This window comes from Notechis scutatus, chromosome 3 (assembly GCF_049901735.1).
Source record: "Notechis scutatus isolate UNSWTSFEM ecotype Mainland chromosome 3, rNotScu1.2, whole genome shotgun sequence".
NCBI lineage: Eukaryota > Metazoa > Chordata > Lepidosauria > Squamata > Elapidae > Notechis > Notechis scutatus.
In genome coordinates this window covers 48,589,571-48,615,077 of record NC_142011.1, presented here as the reverse complement: position 1 = coordinate 48,615,077, position 25,507 = coordinate 48,589,571, and the positions used below count along the sequence as shown (strand labels likewise).

Genomic DNA, 25,507 nt, shown 5'->3' with positions numbered 1-25,507 from the left:
ATTCTCAGTAATGGTTATACTGGCTGGAGAATTCTGGGAATAGAAATCCTCACATCTGGAAGTTCCACAAAGTTGAGAAATCAAATGTAGATTTTATACAGATGGAGGATAAAACAGCTCTGCATTTGAATACCATCCTCCCAATCAGCAAGTAGAAGAATAACAAATTCTTTCATTCATGGTATCAAAAGGATACTAACTCCAACTATGTAATAAACCTCTTTCATCCAAGATTGACCGGATTTGATCAACCACCCTTTATTTAACATCTGACCCAGAAAGAAGATATTGACCACAAGTTTCTAGGCCAATTTCTCCTCTATTATATTACAGTCTTTGATGATGATGATGTAATGATTCTTTTTTTGTAAGTATTTTTAAAAAAATCTCCTGACCCAGATGCTCCCCATTCTAGATCTAATAAGCCATTAGGACCAAGGATCAAATAGGTAGTTAGCTGAGCAAAGCTTCTATATCATGTCTTAAAATGTAAAACTATCCAAAGCAATGTAATGAAATAATATTTGGGATACCTTTACATACTAGAATATAAAAGCTGGAGTCCAGATCATAATAAATATGAGTGTCATGACTTTGTTTACAAAGGCAGTCTGGCTGGAAAGGCAAAAAGCAAGCTCTATGTACATGTAAGTCCCATTCTTCAGTCTTTGTAACTTTTAGTGTTTTACTTTCATGTATATACATTTAGAACAGATATTTAACTCCTTTAAATGCACAATATCAACAACCCAAAGGCCTGAGTCTTCAGTCTTTATTGCCTGCAGTTCATCAGCAATCACAAAAGTCATAACATATTAAAGTTGCATATGGTTCATAGATCAGATTCAATTTTCTTATGTTAAAATTATTCATTTGCTTACAATGCAGACAATTTTCTGCATATATTAACAATTTGTCAAATCTTTCTGGGCTCATAGCCAATGAGTAAGGTTAAAAATACTGAGAAACATTTCTAGGCACTTTAATGTTTTAATATATAGACTTAAAATGACAGTTGCTTACCCAATAAAAACATCACGAATGATTTGGGCAATAATTGTTTTGAGCCAATCAATAATATTGACCATAATTTTTAATTCTATATAGTTTTAATGTTTTCTAATGGAAAAAGAAAGCATTAATGACCAAATACAATTAACAGCTGCAGTGTTTGAGCACAAAACCAAAACTTCAAATAAATGTTTACTCTCACTTTCAGTAGTACAATGCTTATTATGCATAGACAGATAAAAGTTATTACATTCTGAAATCAGTTACAAAATAACAGTCGTTACTTTGACCAAATAGACTCTGACTCTTGAATAAAGTTATCCATATAAAATCCTGATGAAAATTTACACATTTACGACTTTAGAATTTTAAAACTGAATCTTTCTTTCTCCTTTGTGTGGTTGCGAGAATCCAGGTAAGGGTTAACTCCATCTCTTAGCTGATTGGACTGAGTCTGTCAAAGCTACTTTAGCTCTACCTCTGTTGCCGGCTTTCCCCAGCTTTCAACTTAGTCCCTCAGCCAGGACTGACGGACGTGTCTTTTAACCTCTTGTATTTTCAGTTTTGCAAAGAGTGTGTTTTGGAGGATTTGGAGATAAAGAAGAGGTCGGTGCTGCAGGCTTTTTGCTCTATTGTTGGAGCTGCCTGAGGAAAAGCAGCGTGCAGGGCTGCAGACGTACAAGCCATGGCTGTGTAGTCAGTGGTGAACGTGGATCGGTGGGAGGATCAGCCCGCTTCACAGCTGATCAGCCTGTGCTCCTGCTGCTAGTGCCAGTGCTGGGGGAAGCGACCCAGTACTGAGGGAAAGGATCAAGTGTCGCAGCCTTGGAGGGCCTGACCCAGATCGATCAGGGCCTCAACAGATTTCTTGGCCCTCTTCTGGCATGAAGTGCCTAGCACGAGCCCGCCAAAGGCCAGGACAGGATTTCCAGCAGGGTGTGGACAGAGCTTAGCTAAAGGCATTGCAGGGCCAGAAGCAAGCCAGAAGACCTGGTAAGGAGAAATCCATTGGTGCACATGTAGGGGCCTGGGGTCTGGGGGGGCTGCAGCATTCACCTTCCACCCCCTCCTCTTTTGGCACATGCATCCCTGTCCTTCAGGCTAAAATGGCAGAGGCCCAGACTTCTAGCAAGCCCCCAAGGGAGGGCAGGAAGGAGTCACTCCTTGTTCAAGGTCAGGATTTCGAGGTCGGTAACAAGGTCATTCCAGTGGTGGCAATCATGGGCGATCTGCAAAGGTCACCTATTCAAGGAGCCCATCAGGCTCATCATCACAACCAATGCCAGCCTTTCCGGATGGGGAATGCATCTATGGTCAGAAATGGTGCAGGGTCAGTGGTCATGGCTGGAACAAGGAAGAAACATCAACTGGTTGGAGTTGAGGCCTGTTCATTTGGCCCTCAGGAGTTTTCAACATTTGGTGGAGGGGGCTCATGTTCTAATTATGACAATGTGGCCACCAAGGCACACATAAACTGAAAAGGGGGACATGGTCCAGGTCCCTCATGTTCGAAGCGGAATGCTTGGGCCGCTGGGCAGAGAACCATCTCATAAATATTTGGGCAGAGCACATCTCTGGAATAAACAATGTGCAGGCGGACTGGCTCAGCAGAGCCAGAAGAAATCATACGGTCCCTCTCTTTTCCAAGAGATGACAAGGAGGTTCGGCCAACCCGTTGTAGATTTATTTGCTAACCCAAGCAGTACCTGACTGCCCAGGTTCTTCACCAGATTCATCACCCCAGGGGTGGAGGGGACCAATGCCCTACAAAGCTGGTGGTCTCCAGGCCTCATGTACACTTTTCCTCCTTTTCCCTTACCAGTGGTGGTCTGGAAGGTTTTGGAGGAGGGCGGAGGTCATCCTGCTGGTGCCTTATTGGCTCTGCTGTCCCTGGTTTGCAGACCCGGTAAATTTATCCATTGCTCTGCCATGGAGAATTCTGCAAGACAGGATCTCTCTGCATCAGGGAGCCCTGGTTCATGCGGAGCCACAGTGACTACAGCTAGCCTCATGGCGCTTGAGTGGGGCTCTCTGAGGAGGGATAATCTTTCAGATAGAGTTATCCAGACTATTCAGGCTGCTAGAAGGCCTTCTACAAAACGTATTTATGATGCAACTTGGAAGGCTTTTTGTCAGTGGTACTCTAAGTCAGCACTTAATCCTATAGCTGTACCTATTGCAAATATTTTGGAGTTTCTGCAGAATGGCCTTAACAAAGGACTTTCAGCTAATACAATTCGCCAGCAGGGAGTGGCCTTATCTTCAGTTCTGCCTTATGGGAAGTCGGGTTCCCTAACACACAATCCTACAGTGTGCAGATTTCTTAAACGAGTTACTAATCTTCGGCCTCCGGTAGTACACAGGTACCCCACATAGGACCTGTCCAAAGTATTACAGCCTCTTACTCGCACTCCTTTCGAACCGCTAAGATCTGCTAGTCTACATAATAACATCGGCTAGAAGGGTCTCGGAGTTGGCGGCTCTGTCAGTTTGTGAGGACCTGTGCATCTTTCACTCGGACAGGATGGTCCTGAGGTTGTATCTGGCCTTTGTAGCTAAAGTCAGTTTGTGGTTCCACAGGGCACAGGAACTCATCCTGCCTAATTTCTGTCCAAACCCTGGTCATGCATTAGAACGGGTGTGGCAAACGATTGATGTCCATAGAGCTTTGAAGAGCTATATTTAGAGGACTGCTGCTTTCCATAAAACGGAGTCGTGTCTTTTCAACAGCCACATTGGGTGGTAAATTCACACCATCGACTGTGGGCAGATGGATCTGTTCCTGCATTTCTAGACCCTAAGAGAGTAGGTCTCTTCCACTGCCTCATGGAGTGACAGCCCATTCTACGAGGAGTGTGGCTACAATGGCAGCTTGGGCCATGCAGGATCTGCCGGGCAGCTACGTGGTCTTCACCCTCTCCATTTATCAGAAACTACTGCTTGGACGCCTTCGCACTGGCTGATGCAGCATTTGACAGATGAGTTCTGCAGAGAATGCATACAGAGCAGTGTGACCAGGACCAGACTTGACCCTCCTTTGGACACTCCAGCTTTGGTATGTCCCTTACCTGGACTCTCACAACCACAGAAAGGAGAAAAAACATTGGTCTTACCTGATACGTTGATTCTCTTTGGTGGTAAGAGAGTCCAGCCCCGCCCTGGGTACGTCTGGTCTGGGGTGCAGGCCAGGGGAAGATGAGTTTAGTTCTTATCCCACTTACAGAGGCAAGTCCAGTCTGTCATGTGACTTCACTGAAAGCTGGGGAAAGCTGGCAACAGAGGTGGAGCTAAAGTACCTTTAACAGACTCAATCCAATCAGCTAGGAGACAGAGTTAATCCTTATTTGGACTCTCTTACCACCAAAGAGAATAAACATATCAGGTAAGACCAACATTCTTTTCAAATATATTTATGCTCTAGTTCTCCAAGTTAAACAGCTACCCATGTGCAAGGAATAAAAAAAAACAGGTTGCATTTTAAATTATACCAGATTATTTATATGATGGCAATAAGAATCAATTACTGAAATATACTTTTTTCACAGCCAAGTTGTTTGGTCTATATGGAATTGATCTGATACTGACAATTCTGAATTTAATTTATCAAGACTTGACTAAATTAATTAGAAAATAGCTTTTAATAACTTTTTAATTGGGAAGATTGATATATTTATATGAGAACAAAAAGGCTTTACAGGAGCAAAATACAAACTAAACAATAATTACTCCCTACTGGACAGAAGAATACAATGACAAACAACATCTTTAAAACCAATACATACAGATGCTATGTTTTCATTAATATAAAATTTAACCTATGTATAACAGTACAGATATTGGTTTCCATGACTAGATTCCCTGAATCTAAAACAAGGGCAAAGTAACTATGGCACAGATTTCTGAGAGTCTGATATGAGAGAGTATTCATCTTCAACAAAAAGATATTTAGAACAGAGATGTGTTGCTTTGATGGGTAACAACTGCCATCTAGAACACTGGATTGAATTTCTATTCAACAAAGTGGTTGCTTACTTGAAGAACATTTTCTGATACTTCATCTCATACCTGCCACAGGCACCTGCTGTTGCTTGCGAATTTTGTTGAAAAGTTCCATGTATTGAACTATTGTATCAGCTGGATTGTAGATGCTGTCATGCTTATTATTGAACACAGAGGGGATACCAGGAGCATGATTTCCCATAAAGCTCTGCATGAATTCCATTACAAGGTTCCAACAGTCAGTGGTTACGACACATGGACAATATTCCACCTGACAACAACAAAAAATTAAAATTATGAATCAATCATAATTAGCTCCATAGCTAACAATAATTAGAAAACTTGAAGGAAAAGGGAATTTTCACACATATTCTCAAAGTCTAGTTATGTTTAACTTTGGGCATGTAGCATATTGCTGTCCTGTGACAAAACAAATATAGGGCTTTCTTTCAGATAAGATTCAAAATATTGTAAATATGCATCTTATAAAATGACTCATAGCAAGTAAGTTTTTAACATTTTTCTACAAAAATATAATAAAAAATACCAGTCCTTTCACAAACTTTCATTCCTTGCCACAAACCTATACTATCCCAGTATCTAACAACATATCTTAAAATTTCTCCATGTTTCCTACTTTTAAACTAAACATTTACACCTATATTCACTACAAACCATTTAGTTGTTAACTAACAACATGGGATTGTTTGTAATTGAAAGAGCATGCAAGATCCCAGTCAGTATATCTCTAATGTTATCATAAGCATTCCTTATACATTTATACCTAAATATATGAAACAAGAGGATATAACACATCTTTTAATTTCTGTGAATCATTCACAGCTATTCACTCAATAAGTTATTAGACTGACTTAGCAACTACACAGGTAGATTTTCTCCACTACAATCTATCCCCAATCTGGTCTTTCAGGTCTTCCAATGTTGTACCCATTGCTGCTGAAATTGAATTTATCTACCTTTATCTACCTTGTTAGTCATTCTCTTCTTTTTCCTTACATCTATCCCAGAATTATACTGTAGTCTTGTTTACAGAACTGGATCTTGACATAATGTGCCCAAAGTATGATAATTTATAAAACATCCCTGGCATCATTGTCACTTTGCTTTATCTAAAATAATTTCATTGTGTTTATTTTTAGGTCCATCCATTCTAGAGGCTCCTTCTTTAATCTTCTCTTCCACATCCAAAACAATGTTTTTATTTCTATCAATATTGCTCTTTGTTTTTTATGCTGTTTAAGATCTTAATTGTTTCTTGCTCTTTGACTACATCCTTTGCTGTTACTTTTTTTTATCTAGAACATTGTATAGTATTTTCCTGGCAATCATTCTCATCTCACTCTTTCTGCATTCTATTCTGCTTTCACTCAGTTCTTTCACTTTTTCCTCTACTTCTATGTCCATCTTTTCCCAAGATACACTCTTGATGTTGTGAAAAGAATGGTTTGTCCTATATTCAGAACCTCTTGTCACCTTTGTATCCTGCAGTTATTTCAGTCTTTCAGTATAAACAATTACTCGTGTTTTTCAATCCATTCCTTTTCTTTCTGTATGCATGAATAGACTTAAATCATGTATTTGAAAAAGACCTTTTTATGAGCAAAAACTTATTAAACATGTCCGCTCATTCTTGGATATTTAAATAGCCCAGTATTTTTTGTGTCATTTCATCTTGGTTTTTTTACCCATCCAGTCAATTCAGTGAAATAACCCTGGATTCCATCCATTTGGAATGTTGCAATCCTCCCCACTCCCAATTCAACTATCATCAGCCTACAAATTTCTATTTTCATATGCACCCAGAACTCTCATCCTGGCTGTGCTGGAAATTCTGGGAGTCGAAATCCAAAAGTCTTAAAAGAGCCAAGGTTGGACGCTCCTGATCTAGAAGATTGAAAATTGTAATTTTTAGCCCTGTTATTTATTTACTGACTTAAGTCACCTAAATTTTAGACTCTAGGCAGCTTTCATTACAATTAAATCTACATCTTCACTTCCATGTTTATATTCTACTCCACAAGATCAGAGCAATCTCATTCACGTTTATATCATTCTTTCACTTTTTCTTAGTTTGATGGTAACTTTTGTCAATTTGGGCTCATATAACACTTTATAGTAAATAAGAATAATATATGAGTTACCAGCTTTAATCATATCCATGCTACATTAAGCATTCCCTGCTAATCCTAAGGCACCAATGTCAGTTTTGAATATTTTAGCCCATCTGCCACAAAACAAACAAACTCCAGTTTTATCTCAAGCTTATTCATGCTGTACTAATCAAGATAGATTCTCTATTCTAGAGATGTAGCCAACATACTATGGTCACCTTTCACTAGCTATACTATATGTGCAGCATTCAGGATATGATCTCAAATAAAAAGCTCCTATTATTCCAAATATTAATCATGCTATTTATTTCAGCCAACCCTTACCTCAACAGATATTCCACGGGCGCTGGGCCCCATGGTGACTGTACCAACCTTCACCAAAAAATCACAGTACTGGTACCGAGTGCCTCGGCTCTCTATTTTGTTCCCTTTAGCATTTTGAAAGAAGCCTTTCAATTTCACCATAAGTATGTCAAAGTTGGTATCTGCTATGAGACATGGGCCATTTTCAAAGAGAGCAAAACAGCTGAGGGGATATTCCGAATTGTGCATCACATACATCAGTTTGGCAGTCTGTCCTGAAACAATAGCAAAACAACAGAGAACTATTTTTTCTTTCTTAGGAACCAGAAAAATTGTAACATCTGTTACATCTTTGTCCCTCTTTCAAAGCACTTGATTATATCACAGAATATTTATCTTATTCTTTCTCCATAAAAGATTTGATGGTCGCTGAGGATTTATGTGAAATGTAATGATATTATTCAACTACTTGAAACACTGTTCTAAGCTAGAGAAACATTTATCTTATCTAACATAATCTTTTGACATTCTAATGCACTGGGTCCCAACCTTTCCAGCTTTGGGAAACGGGGGGGTGGGGGTGGGGGCAAGCATGCTTGCGTGCGCAGCTGCATTTGTGTAAGTGCTGGGTGCAAGGCCCAGTTTCAAATAGGCCATCACCTGGTACTAGGGCAAGCTCAAGAGTTGGAGACCATTGTTCTAGTGAGCATACTTTAAGGTGCTTGAAAATGGAAACTGACAGGGATCATTCTTGCACAGAACCTTAATAAATATCTGCAAGGCTTAACAATTCAACCCAGGAAAAGAAGTTAGCAAATCATGGAAGAGATTTCATGCAGTAAGGATTTACTTCCAGATGAATGGATTTTAGCCTTAAATGTGAAGGATGTATCTTTCAAACAAGCATACAGCTTATTTCCAAATAACGTGAAAGAAAAAGGATTTTCTCTGCTGTGAACTTTTAGGCCTAAGGAAAACTAATTTTCAACAGAAGCAGCAGCACATTCTGTGGACAGTCACATAAACAAATGTTTAAACAGAATATTTGGTCCTGACATGATTTCCCTTAAAACTAGCATCTAGAACAGGAGAACACTCCCTAAATAAGTGTTTTTAATACTGCAGTGTTTTAAATTTTATAAAAATTAGGTTAATTCGGTTTGCTCTACTGAGCACACAGAAGGCAACTTTTAAAACAAAGTGGTACTAAAAAGAAAAGCATATTTGTTTACATAAAGAAAGGATAAAAATGCATAAGCAGTTCTGAAAAGCATTAAAATAGCATTCTACTTATAACGGGACAGTTAAATCACTGAGTTCAATTCTGATTCAACCAAAAATCCTATTTAAAGCATTCCCAACAGTTTATTTAGATTCTTCTTCAATGCTTCTAGAGAAGAACTGGTAACTGGTCCCACTGTTACTCTTACCATTTGGAATTTTTTTTCCTAATATCAAAAAGAATTTGATTTTTTGTAACTTAAGATAATTTCATTTTTTCTATTCTAACATGATCATGGCCTTCTTCCCTGAGACATCTCTTCAGATATTTGAAGAGCAGCATTATACCTCCCTCTTCAGTCACTGTTTCTCAAGGAATATTTAATCAGTTCCTTTAGTCTCTCCTTGTAGGATTTAGTTTCCAGACAGTTATCCTCACTGGGCTTCTTTAGGAAGGATTCTATCAAACAGAAGTGTGTGAAATTCAGTTCCTGTAACTGGTTATGTAACACAAGAGTTTACCGGCCAATATAAAATAGAACGGAACTATTCTTTCCAGTCATTAGGAAGCTACACTTCTAGTGATGGAACCCAAAACTGAAACTGATTTTTCAGCCATATCTTGCTACTGTTTGTGATCAATTAAAGTTCCAAGTTATATAGTAAATAATTATTTCTAGCAACCAGGTAAGAAAGCTTGATATTGACCAGGTGCATTTGAGCAGACAAGCATGTTTTTGCACTTGGGAAAAATGCAGTGTTGCTGTCAGATATCAAGATTGCTGTTAAACTATTAGCTTTTCCTGTTGCCCAAGATTTAATAGTATGTCATCTTCATATGACTGAGATAAGACAAAGAAACTAAAACACAGAAACCTTAATGCTTCAGTAAAGTATCCAAATTAACAGCTAACAGGACAGCATTGTGTGGTAAAATATTATATATATACACAAAGTACTAGATTTCCAACATGCTTCTTTACAACCTAATTAGTTCACGATTAGTATCTGAAGATTAATGACTATATGTCAAAAAGTTACTCTGCATGATAAAAGTTACTTTACAGTTACTTTTGGCTATAAAGTTACTTGCTGAGATGCATTTAAATGTCACCATGTTCCAATTAACGAATAGAAATGTACTGGAAGGATCTGAGTATACCGATTTTTGAAGGCAGAAAAAACTCACCTTGACTGCCCATTGTGGAGGCCGCAGTGTGGTAGGTTTCACAATCCACACAAAATGTTCCTTGTTTTTCTGCACCAAGTAGTTCCAGTTTTCTTGTTAAGATTTCAACTGTTTGCTGAACACTTTTTCCCTCTGCTACTGGCATCTGAGATATACTAGCACAAGAAATATGACTTTTTAACTATGAAAAACAGATGCATACTTCCAAAAAACCTATATTTATTGCTATGGTGACAACACACACAAGGAAATGAGTGTAAGAAATGGAGCATCCTTACTCTGCATCAAATGAGAAGACTGTCTATATCACAATAGCACTTTCACTAAGCATTGTCTGTACTAACTATAGGCAAGATGTTCTATGTCCAATAACAGACAAATCATGATTGATTTAGCTGTTACCAAACATTTTTGCCTGTGTTCGCATTGACTAGCCAATAACATTTTCTGATTTCACACTGTAGTAGAAAGCCAGTTGCCCAAATGTGTCCATAATCACTGTTGTGCTTCTTATGTCCTTGTTATCTGTTTTCCTGTGAGAATGAATTGAGGAATAGGAAGACAACATAGTTTACCTAAAGAGACTTCACCTAGAGCAAGAGTCTTCAAACTTGGCAAGTTTAAGACTTGTGGACTTCAACTCCCAGAATTCCTGAGCTAACATGACTGGAGGAGGAATTCTGGGAGTTGAAGTCCACAAGTCTTAAAGCTGTCAAGTTTTAAGACCCCTGACCTAGAGAGACTTCACTTGAACCCCCCCCATTACTTTCCCACCCATGTCCTTTTGATCCTGAAGAATCAAAATTAAAGTACAAGGTAAGGCATACATTGACCTGTAAGACCCCTTCAGATAATACAGTAGGACTCAGAGCAAACTGGTAAAGACAGCATGTGACTATAGTCTTTGTCTCCCTATTTTAAGCTGTCAATATTTTCCTGTTAAACATAAATGCCATCTAAACCATAGCCTGATACCCATATGGAGACTGTCATTGCCCAAATACTTTTTATATTTTAGAAAATTATGTTTGGTCCAAACAAAACTGAAAACAGTGAAACCTACAACCCCACGCAGTTTACTAATACATTACTACACAAAAACATTTTTAGAGCTGACATTAAACATGCTTCCTTCCAAGTATATATTAGTTTTATAGTTTACTTTTGAGCAACAGCCTATGCAAAATTTAAATAAAATATATTTGTTCTTACAGTAGTTTTAGAGTCAGATTACTTATTAAATCTATATTAAGCAAAGTTGTAGCACATAAGACTTATTTTTGCAATTGGTGAAACTTCAAGGAATGATTCAGATATAAAACTTTGATTTGATAGAATAAGATCATATGTAGGTTCACAATTCTATTTCTGGAGATGTAAACACTCAGGAGGAAATACCCGGAACTTAGGAAATCCACCACCACAATTGGACATCTTTTTGAAGATTGGCTGAGGATGCGACCATGGGCTAACCGTTGCTGCAAATAATCGTTGTCAAAACCATCACAAAACTACGGAACGTGAGTCTCTTGGGGATTTTTTTTTCTTCCTCACGTTAGCCGCGCCTTTTCTTCGGTATTGCGCTCGATATTACCACCTGGCGCCCTCCGGGTGTGTCGGACAACGATCCCCATCTTCTATAAACGGGCAGACTGAAGGCAAAGGGAGGTAGTCCAGAATATTTCGCCAGGTGGCTGCGTTATAAATATTTCCTTGACAGCAAGAGGATAAAGAAATCAGAAATTCCACCACCACCCGTACGAAAAGTCTCTTTAAAGCAGGGGTCTCCAGCTTTAGCAACTTTTAAGCCTGGCGGACTTCAACCGAGAGGAAACAACCCGGAGTTGTTGGGCACCCTTGCTGCAAAACAACAACAACAACAAACGAAAACAAAAGCCCCGACCCCCCATCGTGCTCGGAGGCCGTGGCAAGCATGGGCGTCACCTGGTAGGGTATTTCAAGAGAGTTGAAGTCCGCCAGGCTTAAAGTTGCCAGGGTTGGAGACCCCTGCTTTAAAATGTCTGCAGCTACACGGGCTGTTCCATGGCCTCCCTCGTTACTTGGCAGTGCTTAAGATACGTATTACAATCCCAGATCCTCTTCGGTTAGGCGCCAACCTCGTTCTGGCACCTTAAGCGCTCAAGCCAAAGCGTTCCAAGACACCATCAGCTTCGTAACATCAACAAAAATACCCTACCAGGTGACGCCCATGCTTGCCACGGCCTCCGAGCACGATGGGGGTCGGGGGTTTTGTTTTTGTTTGTTGTTGTTTTTTGCAGCAAGGGCGCCCAACAACTCCGGGTTGTTTCCTCTCGGATTGTGAAGCGTTGCAGCGACCTCCCAGCCAGACCCGCCTTCCTTGCCCTCGCTTCTACCAGAAGAAACTAAAGCGGAAGTGACGTGACCGGATGACGACGAGAGCTCTGGCGAAGCAGCGTCTCCTGTTGAATAATCCCTGCTGTTTCTATGTGCTGCTGTTTTGGCAGGAATTAACCCCACTTAATTCTGCAAGAAACACATCCTGATAAGAATGCGCGTAAATAAAGGAGATCCGTTTGCGATAATAGCACATTAACCAAAGAGTGTTGTCCGTTATGATTCTTGACTCTTGACGAATGTATCTTTTTTATGTACACAGAGCATTTGCACCAAGACAAATTCCTTGTGTGTCCAATCACACTTGGCCAATAAAGAATTCTATTCTATTCTACTCTATTCCATTCTTTTACATGTGCCTCAGTGCACCAAGCTGCCTCCTAATTTGTGGCATATGCATATTGTTTTTAATGGAGGTGAAAGGAAGACAAATTTTAAAAGTAGGTGAAAGAGGTTTCTTTTCTTCCATGCATAGCTAAATTATCAGTCCCAGCATTTCTCACTTTGATCATTTTAAGTTGGCCTGTTATCTGGAAACAGGTGGATTCCCACTTCAGTTTTAACGGGCAGATTAAATTTCCTTTCATTTAGGTATCACTTTGCCTGTTTTAACTATAGAAAACATTTGTAACTCAGGGTTCAACTGTGGGGGGTCTTTGGTCCTCTCTTGAGCTTGGGCTCCACCCCCCCTTGCAGACATTTCATTACCCAACTAGGTAACATCTACTGTTAGGAGTGGAGTTTTAACTATGTCTAGGGCAGGGGTCTTCAAACTTGACAGCTTTAAAACATGTGGACTTCAATACCCAGAATTCCTCTTCCAGTCAGGTTAGCTCTGGAGTTCTGGGAGTTGAAGTCCACAAGTCTTAAACTTGCCAAGTTTGAAGATCCTTGGTCTAAGGCAACTGTGATCACACTACTATAATCCAAGGATCACGCAAACGACGATCATGCAAAGGACAATCTGAACAACTTGTGTCTTTGATGAAGTGAGCATGGCTATAAGGTGGAAAAAGAGCTTTGCTCCCACCTCTCATCAGGTGGACAGTCTCAAATATAAACTTATAATTTGACATTGAGTCGAAAAGCTACTTTCTGCTCCCAGTGGTTGCTGACAGGAACTATCAATAGTTCTGAATTGATTCAGGGTAAGTCTGTGGGCTCTCAATTCGCAATAAAAACACTGCAGTCTCAGGCAGCTTCATCTTAAATCAGGGGTCTCCAACCTTGGCAACTTTAAGCCTGGGGGACTTCAACTCCCTGGAATACTCTACCTGACTCTGTGGTTTCTTCCCCAAACCCCAAAAACTTTAACCTTAGACTGTCTACTATTGACCTCACCCCTTTCCTAAGAGGTCTGTAAGGGGCTCGCAAGCGCACCAACGTGCCTACCGTCCCTGTCCTATTGTTTTTTATTTTCCTTATATGTACCCATTTCATGTATTCATAACTATGTATATACTTATACCTATTATCTTGTAAGCGATTGACAAATCAAATCAAATAAATAAAGTCCACAAGTCTTAAACTTGCCAAGTTTGAAGACCCTTGGACTACACGAAAGGCCACTGATTCTGTCCAGCCCGCACGACTTCTTCCCCGAGAACAATAAATCGCATCTGTGTTGCAATGCCACACGCAACACAGCTCCAAAGAAAAAGAAGGAAAATGCCCTTATGTCTCTCGGGGAGGTTTTAAAAAGTCTCCAGGATCTCCGGAGTCACCTCTCCTTTCAGCTGTAACTCCGCACCCGGGCGATGCGCAACGAACGCGCATGCGCGCGTGGGCAAGTCCTAATTTCCTCCCGTTGCTGCGTGCTCCATAGGTGGGATCATCATGCCCAAGGCGAAGCGGCCGAGAGGCTCCGGTGGGGCAACGGCGACCAGCGTCCCCTTGGCCGAGCAGATTGCTCAGAGCGATGCCGTGAAGCCCGTCACGAGGATCAAGCGACGTGGCCAGGCAGGGAAGCATGATGGTGGGGGAGAAGAGGAGGGCGAGTATGTGGACGAGAAGCTCTCCCGGCGGATCTTGCAGCAGGCTCGCATCCAGCAAGAAGAGCTGGAGGCCGAGCACGGCGTTGGCCGGAGCCACGAGCCCAGGAAGAAGACGACGGTCCTGGGTGAGTGTGTCTAGGAAGCTTGTGGCTGGAAAGACGGGGCAAACTATTTTCTTGTTCAGCCAAAGTATTCGGAAAGACACGTGGTTTTGTTTTTTTTTAAAGAAAAAACGTTTTTGCTGCGGTTTACCCGAAGATTTTAAATGATTAAAACACAATATGCAACAAGTTGCGGGGAGGGAGTAATCCATAAGATTTACCAGGGAATGCCAGGGTGAACGGATGATTATTTGTCGGCGTCTTAAAAGGTATAATGCCATAGGCTTCCGGGATTTCAGATTGCCATTGTGAAAGTCACAACAGAAAAGCTACTTATGAGAAACTGCAAGATATAAATCTCGCAATTGCAGGAGACACCGACCCCACCAAGAACATGAGAAGCTGTGAGAGATAAAGCAAGAGTTTGATCAGCCTCCCTCCAGGATATTAACTGTCAGAGAAACAAAAACTGCCTAGTAGGTTCTAAAATTATATCTGAACCCAGACTTTAAAAAAAATTGTTTGTCCTTCATACAGAATATCAGTAGATGGAGGCTGGAGTTAAACTTCTGACCATAACTCCTGGGTTGTTTTCATTTTTTTAGTAGAGGAAAAGGATGGTTAGCTTTTCAGTCAATAACAGAAATGTGAAATCTTTCTGGCTTGTGTTATCTAGAGCTCTTATTTTCTTTATCCAGGATAGTGAAATAAAATTTGATATAACATTGTTTTTTAATATCTAGTACATGGCTGATTTTTAGCTGCTGTTATTCCATATTTATGATATTATGTAATATATAAGACATGGAGAAGCAGGTTAGGGAGACATCATTATGAGAAAATCTATGTGGTGGTGAAGAGTCAACACATATTTGATGGCACATAATCAGTTAATCATACAGGTTGGATAAACTCCATTTAATAGATTGTGGTTTAGTTGTTTTGCATAAAATATGCATATATAAAATCCCATTTGAATTTATGTAAGCCTAACAGGTAAGGTAGATATTAATTCAATGCCATTGGAATTTAATGGACATTCTAATATAATAGATACCCCTTCCCCCACTTTACTCATTTAAATGAAAAGTGTAATCTAAAGTTGCTTCCTCTAAAATATTTTCTTCTTTTTCAGGACCTACCTCAAAGGATGGAGATTCAGATGCAGAGGATGATGAGTGGCCAGAGCTGGGGGCAGCTGGAGCCATGGAGAAGGAAGAGTATTGTGAAGAAATGACTGTAAATTCAGATGACGAAAAAGCCATTGAAATGTTCATGAGCAAGAACCCACCAGTGAGGTAAGTCAAATGATCAAATACCGATATTATGGTAGCTTCTAGGATAAATTGTTAATGGATGATGTAAATGAAACTTGCTGAGATGGCTAATTTGAGCAGAGAAAAGGCAATATCTATGTTTATTTCTGATCGGCAACACCTCGACTTTTTGCAGAAAACAGAAAAAATAAACTTTATGATTTGGGTTTTAATTAAGCTGGATAAATTATAGAAAGAAAGGAGGCAGGTTGTAATCGCAGAGTAAGAGATAAAATTTATAATTGCATTTATAACTAATGTAAAGAGGAACAGAAGCCTCAGGTCTTTTCCAATGAGTCATCTCTTCTCATTTGATGGCCAGATTATTGAGCTTTAGCTTTTAGTATCTGTCCTAAAGAATAGTCAAGGTTGATTTCCTTTAGGGTCGACTGATTTGATCTCCTTGCAATCCATGGTACTCTCAAGAGACTTCTCCAGCACCACAATTCTAAAGCATTAATTCTTCAATGCTCAGCCTTGTTTATGGTCCAACTCTCACATCCATATATTACTACTAGGACAACCACAGCGATACCAACCTTTGTCAGCAAGGTGAGGTCTCTGCTTTTTAATATGCTGTCCAAGTTTCCCTCCCAAGGAGCAAGCATCTCTTAATTTCATGGCTGCAGTCACCACCTGCAGTGATCTTGGAGCCCAAGAAAATAAAATCTGTCACTGCTTCCATTTCTCCACCTTCTATTTGCCAGAAAGTGATGGGACCAGATGCCATGATCTTAGTTTTTTTAATATTGAGTTTCAAACCAATTTAAGATTATAAAAGGTATAACCTGTCCAGGCGATTCCGACTCTAGGGCATGAGAGAGCCAGTGTTATTGGAAGACATTTTCATGTCATGTGGTCAGCATGACTGTATGCTGAGAAACATGGAACACTGTTACATTCCTACCAAAGTGATAACTATTTACTTGCATTTGCATGCTTTCAAACTGCTTGTGGACAGGAGCTGGGGCAAACAATGGGAACTTACCCTGTTGCATGACACTCAGCTCTCAAACCCAGGCTGTCAGCTTTCCAGCTCAACATCTTTTAATTGCTTTAACTCTCCCCCTTAAGATTATATCATCATGTAAATTTAAATCCTTTCAATCACATTTTTTCCTGTTCCATCTGTGTATTGTAAGCAAGATTTCTAAGCCATTCTATCAGTTCTTTTGCTTATACTTCTTTTTCAAATTTCAGGAAAAAAACCCATACATTTTAGCAGTTACATACATGTTCATTATTTATATACAATTCTATTTCAAATTCAGTCTTACAATCTTTAAAACCATATATTTGTCTAATCTAAATCTACCAACTGTGAATAAATAAGATTCTGATCATGTTTAGATAGCTAACTCATTTGTTTCCCATCACTAGTCAAGCCCTGGTCCATTTTGCAGTATCCCCATGGTAAATAGTAACTGTTTCATTCAGAAGTTCTCATCAAGACTAAAGTTTTAATTTCCCTTTATCCACAGAGAAAATTCTTCATTATAATTCCTCATATAAGTAAATGCAAGAGATGGGCAGATTTTAGGTCACCAGTGTACTCTCTTATAGTTCATGTTTACCAAAGGAATTCTGTGGGCCAGATTTTAGTCATATCCACTATAGGAACTTCTCCATTGTACTCAGATATGGCAGTGTAATGGTACTGATCAGAATGACAGTTTCTCCACATGTCAGTGTCTCCTAATGGATCTAAGCAGCTTCAGACTATCTCAGAAAAATTTACCTGTTCAGGAGCCTCCAATAGTAATGGATGTACTGATGCGTCTTAAGGGATTGGGGATGTTTTCTCACTAATGCCTCAGTATCCCTTAGTGGATGTTGAAATCAATGCTTCAGCTAGCAACAAGGTACTCTATAATTCTAAAACTTTCTTTTCTTGTTGTTCTTTAACCAGCAGATGGTGCTTTAATTATTGGGTACAGAATGTTGCATTTAGAATCTCGAGATTCACATCTATTTTTAATTCGTGTGTGTATGTGTGTGTCCTATCTTTACAAATTTGAAACCCAGCACAAATATTATATAGTTTACCTCCCTTTGAATTTATTTTTATTGGCATAACTTTGTAATGTAACTTTTTATATATATTCATTTTTAACTTTTGTGAACTAAATATTATGTTATGTGGATGTATGAGAAGCTGTGAAATTGGCATTTTCAAAAGTACAACGTTTATCAGTGGTGCCTGCATTTTGTTATGCGTTGCTTGTTTTCTTCCCACTGCAGCCATTGTATGGACCCCAAATCTGCTCTGAAGATGTTCTCATGGGAGAACAAAGAGGAATTCCTAAATTGCCCTAAATGTAGAAAATAAGCTTGTATTTTTTAAAGAGATTGGACAGGAGTATTAAATGATAGTATAAGTAAAGATGTTTGCACTTTCAAGTTGCTTGTTTTTAACCATAATCTTCTGAACTGAACAATCATAGGTGATAGTGAAGGGCCACCTAAGAAACTTTATTCTGAAGTATTACAAGTCACATTAAAATTCACCTTTAATACTGTTTCTCCTACTTAATTTGCTAATAAGGGGCTGAATAAGTTATCTGCTCCATTTTCCTCTATTTGGCACCTATTAGGCGCACCTTAGCAGACATCATCATGGAGAAGCTAACAGAAAAACAGACGGAGGTGGAGACGGTGATGTCAGAAATATCTGGCCGACCCATGCCAAAGCTTAACCCCCGTGTCCTAGAAGTCTACAAAGGTGTCAAAGAAGTAAGTGTAATGGGTATGTGTTTTGCTAGCTATGTGTTTGTAAATCATGTATATAAATAAGTGTGAGCTAATTGCTGAAGAAAAAAAATCTAGTACACCCAGTCATGTGTGATGTTCATAACTAATACTGCATTTCAGTTTATTATAGTTATTAATATTAATGGAAAAGAAAATAGAGTAATATCAGTGAAGGATCCCTGATATCTCTCTTTGCTATAAAGACTTTGGGAACAGGATATATAGCTTGTAATTAGCAAATGCTGATTATTACTATTGTATAATTAATCACTTTTAAAATGTTGCTAAAGGTGTTGTCAAAATACAGAAGTGGAAAGCTGCCCAAAGCCTTCAAGATAGTCCCAGCATTATCCAATTGGGAGCAGATGCTTTATATCACAGAGCCAGAAACATGGACAGCAGCTGCCATGTACCAAGCCACAAGGTAGGATTCTGCTGTAAATAATGCTGCCTTGCTGTTTTTCATTCACTAGCAGCTCCTTTCTGATCTGGACACATTCAAAGTGACAGTTTCAATAAATCAAGCTTATGTTATAAAACTGAAAGAGACTATTTTAACTCCCAAGGCACGCTTTTCAGATTTTTTTTTTAGTGTGGGATGTTGAGGTGTAATTATGAATATTTCCCTATTTTTTGAACCCTAGTACTGTAGATGGGCTTTCTACTTCTGAATGTTATTGATAGGCATAATCCTCTCATAAAAGAAATTCATATCCAGCAATCCTATATGGGCTTCTTTGTCAAGTAAAAATGCAGTGTTCAATTAAAAAACACATTTTTCTTGCACTACATATAAGTGAGATGAGATAGGCATTTTGTTCAAAGGGTAGTAGATGAAAGACACCTTAGTGGCTCAGTTTAGGGACATTCTGTATTAGGGACATTCTATATTTTTTTCTCACAGAGCATTTTAAACAGGTTTATCTTGACCAGAATGTTATATCTTGGACACTTTCAATCATTTTGGGGAGAAATATATTTCTAGAGCCCTTTTGAACCACCTGGAAGAGATTCAGCGTAGCCTGGAAGGGGAACAGAAATTCTGGAATTCTCTGGAATTCTATTCTTGAATCAATCACTTTTACTCATTCCTACTTCTGAACATTAAAGCCACTGCAAAGATTAATTTTCTTGTTGAATATAGTTGTGAGAATTTTACGAGATCCATATATGTCAAGATCTGGTTTTTATATGGCCTTTCTAGGTTTTGTCTTTCGTATGTGTGAACATCGCTGAAGCTTGGTTGTTGTATAAAATATTTATTGAGATTATTATAAGCATACTAAAATGATATATATACTGTATTATAAAAGTTGATCTTAACTTATATAGTTTTCCCAGCTGAAATATTTGCTTTTTCACCTTCTCTCCTTCCTCCCATGCTTTTATTATCTGTTCTAGAATTTTTTCTTCTAATCTTAAAGAGAGGATGGCCCAGAGATTCTACAATCTCGTGCTTCTCCCACGAATCCGAGATGATATTGCTGAATACAAACGCCTCAATTTCCATCTTTATATGGCTCTGAAGAAGGCTTTGTTCAAACCCGGAGCATGGTTCAAAGGTGAGTTGCTTACAGTTGAATGATAATTTAAAATATAAAATTGTCAAGCAATTCTTAGTTTCTTGGTATCCGCTAGAAAATACATTGCTAATGTTCTCATCTTATAAGCATTTGTTTCAGATTTATTCTCTCACACTTCACTGCTACCATTGTCCTGTAATAGATTTATTTTAAAAGGCAATACGATAGGATATGCAAGCTAGAAGTTTCATTTTGATCTGAAATATGTGTTTGCCTTTTTTCTGTGCTTGCTTGCATTTCTTCCCCTACTACTATAAATTAACTGTTTTTGTGTCAAGGACCACCTTCACAAGAACCAAAAAAGATTCTGACAGATTCAAATTCAGTGAGGCAAATTTCTTTCCTTAGGATTATAATCTGAGATCAAGGAGTTTGTGGGGTGGGGGCGCCCATTTCTGTTTGCTGTCCCAGCAGCTGAAAAAGAAACGGTTCAAAAGGAAGAGGAACTGGTGTTGCTGAATCGTCAGCTGGATCAGAGGAGAGGCTGACTTCCTCCAGTGCAACCTCAGAATAGCTTCTGCCAAGCAACAAAGGCTAGAAGGAGGAACCTGATGGAGGAGGGTTCTTTTGCAGAGGTGATGGGATCCAGCTTTTTCTGATATCCCTCTGCGATCTAATAGAAAACCTTAAGTTAGACTTTAAAGGATAATACATTTTGTCATGCAAGCAACAAAGGTAGCAACCAAAAGTATGAAGCTGCACAGATACGTGGTTAAAGATAAGTTGGCATGGATCAATACTAACTAGCAAAAACAATGTGGCAGGGAAAAATTGAAATTTGGTAGAGACTACAATGAGAGGAGATGCAGAAGTTTTCCTAGTCTGAGGGTCATACATTATTCCAAACAATATAGGGAAGTCCAATATAGGTAATCCTCAACTTACAACCACAATTGAGCCCAAAATTTCTGTTGCTAAGTGAAACATTTGTTAACTAAATTTTGCCCCATTTTATAGCTTTTCTTGCCACCGTCGTTAAGTGAACCACTGCTATTAAGTTAGTAAGATGGTGGTTAAATGAATCTGGCTTCCCGATTGATTTTGCTTGACAGAAGTTCGCAAAAGCAGATCACATAACCCAAGGACATTGCAACCGTCATAAATATGAGTTAGTTGCTAAGCAGCTGAATTTTGATCATGTGACCATGGAGATGCTGCAGTGGCCGTAAATGTGAAAAATAGTGGTAAGTCACTTTTCCAGTGCCACTGTAACTCTGGTCACTAAATGAACTGTTGTAAATTGAGGACTACCTGTACTTGATGTGATTTAATTTACATTTAAGCATAATTAAACTGAAGTACAGTTAATATTGTTACTCTTCAGCTGTATGTGTTATATAAGGCCCCCATCTTTTCTCTCTGAAATAATTTTGTAATCAGTTTTTGAAAGTCTCCCTAGGTTACATTCAAAACTTCTTGAATTGCATAAATTGCAACTACAGTTTGTAAGTCCCTGCAATCGTAGAGAAATGATATAAGCTCTTCAACATTGGAATGGTTTCTCCATATCCTCCTATACAGCACATGCATGTTGAAAAGAATAATGAGGTAGCGTAGTGTTTGAAAAAGATTAAAACATAGGATTATTGATAAAACGGATGATTAGTGGAGGTGAGACCAAGGCTGGCTCACCCTGTTCGTACTAATGAGCTATAACTAGCAGCAGAAAGTGGAGATCAGTGAATCTGTAATCCTCTAGTTATGACAGTTCAATTATTGACCATTTGAAATTATGCAGTAACCCACCCAGGTGTTTACAACAAAGCCTCAAAATTACAAAAGTTGCAGCATTGCAGCAGTTGTTCACCCTTAACGAACAACTGCAGAGGCACTGCAACATTCATCCTATTCCCCTGCCCCCCCCCCCCTCCAGTTCCTCACCACTGCTTCCCCCCTCTCATCCTGCCAGGCTGGACTCACCTTGCAAAGGTCTGTCTCCTCTCTACGGTGGTTTCTTTGCCTTTGAGGGAGAGGAGAGCAGGACGATTCCCCTTCCTGTGTCCACTCAGCTTGCAAATGCTTTTCATGCTAAGAGTGAAAAGTTCTGCTGTGCAACTTCAGTCCCCCGTCTGTTTTTGTAGAGAATGGTGCCTGAAGTCACGCCAGATCAGGGCCCCCAGAACCTTTCATACTCTTGGTGTGAAAAGCATTAGCAAGCCGACCGGACATTGGAAGGGAAATTGTCCTGCTCTCGTCTCCCTCAAAAGCCAAGAAAGTGCGGCAGAGAGGAGACAAGACTTTTGCAAATTAAGTGATTCCAGCACGGCAGAATGGGAGAGGAGAAGCATGAGGTGTCTCAGTGGGTCGGGGAGGCCTTGGATGGCTTGTTTTATCACTAGGCCGCTCATGGCCTTCGCCACGCTGAGATACCTTGTGCACTTAACAATCTGCACACTCGATTAGCAAATTGTGTGGGCAAAAGCGGGGAGTTCAAATTACTTGGTTCACTCTTACGAATCCTTGAGTTACGAATATAATTGGCAGGCTCCATTACATTGGTAACTCGAGGCTTACCTGTAGTTGGTCCTACTCCATAAGGTAGTAGGTCAGTAGAAGGACATTGGTGAATCTAAGAGAAATGGAATTCTTGAAGTTTCAAGTTCGTGAAGCATGAAGAATCAAGTTCAAGCTGGTGTGCTAATTAATGTGAGCTTCTGATGGGAATTCTGTTTTTGTTTGAGCTTCTGATTGGGATTTTGTGTGTGTTACATTAGAAGAGGCTATGTTATCTCTGACTCTCTCTTTCCCTTCCCTCTCAGGAATTCTCATCCCTTTGTGTGAGTCTGGAACATGCACATTGCGAGAAGCAATCATTGTGGGCAGCATCCTCACCAAGTGCTCTATTCCAGTCCTTCATTCGGGGTAAGAAAGCTGAGCTAATTAACAGTGGAAGGAAAATAGTCATGGGGATGCGCATGTGGAGCAGGGTCTCCTTTGCCATTCATCCTTGTGTCCTTGGCTCTCAAACCTTGCTGGCAAAAAAATATTTTAGTGTCTTGGGAGAAAAAAAATATTTCAGACTATATTCATAATTTGCAATGGGAATTATGAAAACAGTCTGCTACTCAATCCTTGCTTGATTTGTACTATTCTTGTATTTAGTCATTTACTTATATTCTTGGGTTCAACAATGTAATACGATTGTTGCGGCCTAAATGTTTTGGGGGAAATTACTTCATGCCAGGAATAGGGTTGCCAATTTTTCCAAGGGTTCCACTCTGATGCCCTGACAGTAGCAAGTACCCATGCAAGACAGAGGTAAAGCTTAAAAGAAAAGCCTCAGGTTCTTATCTGTACGAATCAGGCCATCTCCAAAGCACAGGAGCGCTATCTGTAACAGACATTAGCAACCTGAATTGTTGCCATTTTGCATTTCATTGCTCCAACCACAACCCCAATTGCTTTTCGTCCAGTGCCTGTCAGGTTTGCACATACTTTGGTGTTAGACTTAACTATAATCCCAGCTGGCATAGCCAAATCCATGCCTGGAGGCATTGGATTTGAGGCAGAGGGACAAGGTTTGCTATTCCTCTAACTTCCTTCATCACTAGGGATCCCAATTTTCTCTTTCAAAGCAATTTTGAAATCATGTGGAAATTCCCTTAATCCTTTGGCCCCTGATCACCCTTCGCTTAAGTTTTGCAATCAGATGATCAAATTGTTCTATAAACATGCACTCAAGTGTTATTTCCATTCTTTTTCTCTTGTTTTCTTGTGCTAGAGCTGCTATGCTAAAGATTGCTGAGATGGAATACAGTGGTGCCAACAGCATTTTTCTCCGTCTGCTGATTGACAAGAAATATGCCTTGCCTTTCCGTGTTGTAGATGCTCTAGTTTTTCACTTTCTAGCCTTTCAGAAAGACCAGCGAACCCTACCGGTCCTTTGGCACCAGTGCTTCTTGACATTTGCCCAGCGCTACAAAGAGGACTTGTCCTCCGAGCAGAAAGAAGCTCTCTTGGAGTTGTTGAAGTTTCACAACCATTCCCAGATTTCTCCAGAAATCCGCAGGGAACTGGTGAACTCCAAATGTCGGGACATTGAGGGGATTCCACCAGTTGCAATGGAGTAAACAAAGTAAGGGTGAAGGACTCTGTATATGGCTCACTTCAGTTGTTGTGATTTGTTTATGATGGGACTTGTAAGTTAAAGAATAAAATGATCCTACAACATTGGAACTTAGCAAGCCTTTTTGCAGGAATTAAGGCTTTTGTAGATTTTTTTTTTTATCAATGCTATGCTTGGGACAAAATAAGAGTATTCTTGCAGATGAGAGCCCTCCTTAAATAATGTTAATAGTAGAATTATAAGGTTCTCGGGAAACCCCTCTCAGAAAGGACTGTGATAATGATGTGGTCTGTGGAGGCATTGATAGAGGAATATTAATAAAGAGCAGCAAGCTGAAGAGTTGCAATTCTGATTAACAGGAAGATAAAAAGAGTGCCAATTCTGTGAGGCAAACTAAACATCGGAAGAGAGAAATCATTGCTTTGTGGAATAGGGCCCCTTATAAGTGTGGATAATCAAGGTCTCGTTCCCGTAAAACAATGATCACACGGTGACCCATGACCCCAACCACCTTATCCAGTCCCTATAGATTCAGAAGTGGTGTCTGTATGGTACTAATTTGGCTTACCCTTTTCAAGGGTGGAATGAAAGGGCGGCTGGTCAGACCAGACAGGCATGCAACTTGAGCATGCTAGATAGAACTTGAGCTGCTTTGCTTTCTGAGAGGGATGTCTGAGTGTTGCATAGCATAAACGAATGCCTTACCTCACTTTTTAATAAGTCAGTGACCATTTCTGTTCTCAATTTTGGTCACTGGGAAAGCCAAGACTCCTTTATGTTTTGAATCCTGACAGTTTTATATGATGATGAAATGATTCTCTGCCTCAAGCACACATGCACATGTATGAACAGCAGACTTTGGTCCACTAGTTGAGATCTACAGCATGTTTCAGTTGTACAGTCCAAGGACAAGTGGCATTTGAACACTTTCTGATGGGGAAAGCAATAAGCATTCTTGTTGCAGCTGCTCTTTTCTTACTGGCTAACAGATGCAACCAGAAAGGTCATCATGCTACGCAGTCATGTTCTTTTTAAAAGTCAAGAGAAGCAGCCTTCCACTTGCTTCTCTGGCTGATACTACAATTAATCTCAGATCAATTCATCTCAACTAGAAGTTGGAAGCGATGCTGTTGTTGAGTCCTTGGAAAGTGGCTTATTTCATAAGCTGCTTCTGAACTAGATAATCTTAATATTGTCAGAGAAATGCCCTAAGGTATCTAGAACAATATAAAGTTTGCTGGGGTCAGAGCAGATGCTATACATCTCTCAAGCAACTTGGGTGAGGAGGATTTGGGTCCTTTTCCTGTTTTGAATACATAGACTTACCCATCACACCTGTTGCTATATTCTTAGTAAGCATGATGCGGTCCTTATGGCACTTTTTTTTGGCCAGTCTAATATTTAGAGGATCAGGAGATTGCCAGAAGTATTAAAACTAGATCTTTCTGAAGTAGAATTGGTACTC

General features: G+C 39.6%; 2 protein-coding genes across 5 annotated transcripts; one reads left to right on the top strand and one right to left on the bottom strand.

The window, feature by feature from the left end:
• Positions 1-757: 757 nt before the first annotated feature.
• On the bottom strand, positions 758-12,240 carry MED20 (mediator complex subunit 20). Of its 4 annotated transcripts, none has more exons than XM_026676883.2 (4): positions 12,053-12,240; positions 9,856-10,010; positions 7,467-7,720; positions 758-5,281 (listed from the first exon to the last, which is right to left on the bottom strand). In XM_026676883.2, exons 1-4 carry the CDS (start codon positions 12,064-12,066, stop codon positions 5,066-5,068), a joined length of 639 nt encoding a protein of 212 aa, XP_026532668.1. In that variant the 5' UTR covers positions 12,067-12,240; the 3' UTR covers positions 758-5,065. The 4 variants fall into 4 exon arrangements, with proteins under 4 accessions (XP_026532668.1, XP_087815889.1, XP_087815890.1 ...); XM_087959763.1 differs by lacking the exon at positions 12,053-12,240 and adding an exon at positions 11,068-12,046; XM_087959764.1 differs by lacking the exon at positions 12,053-12,240 and adding an exon at positions 11,329-12,046.
• A 1,580-nt stretch (positions 12,241-13,820) lies between these two features.
• On the top strand, positions 13,821-24,146 carry BYSL (bystin like). Its single transcript, XM_026676882.2, has 7 exons — positions 13,821-14,350; positions 15,462-15,624; positions 18,237-18,375; positions 18,684-18,817; positions 19,795-19,955; positions 22,736-22,838; positions 23,698-24,146. The coding sequence occupies exons 1-7, from the start codon at positions 14,068-14,070 to the stop codon at positions 24,044-24,046; spliced, it is 1,332 nt and encodes a 443-aa protein (XP_026532667.1). The 5' UTR covers positions 13,821-14,067; the 3' UTR covers positions 24,047-24,146.
• Positions 24,147-25,507: the final 1,361 nt, after the last annotated feature.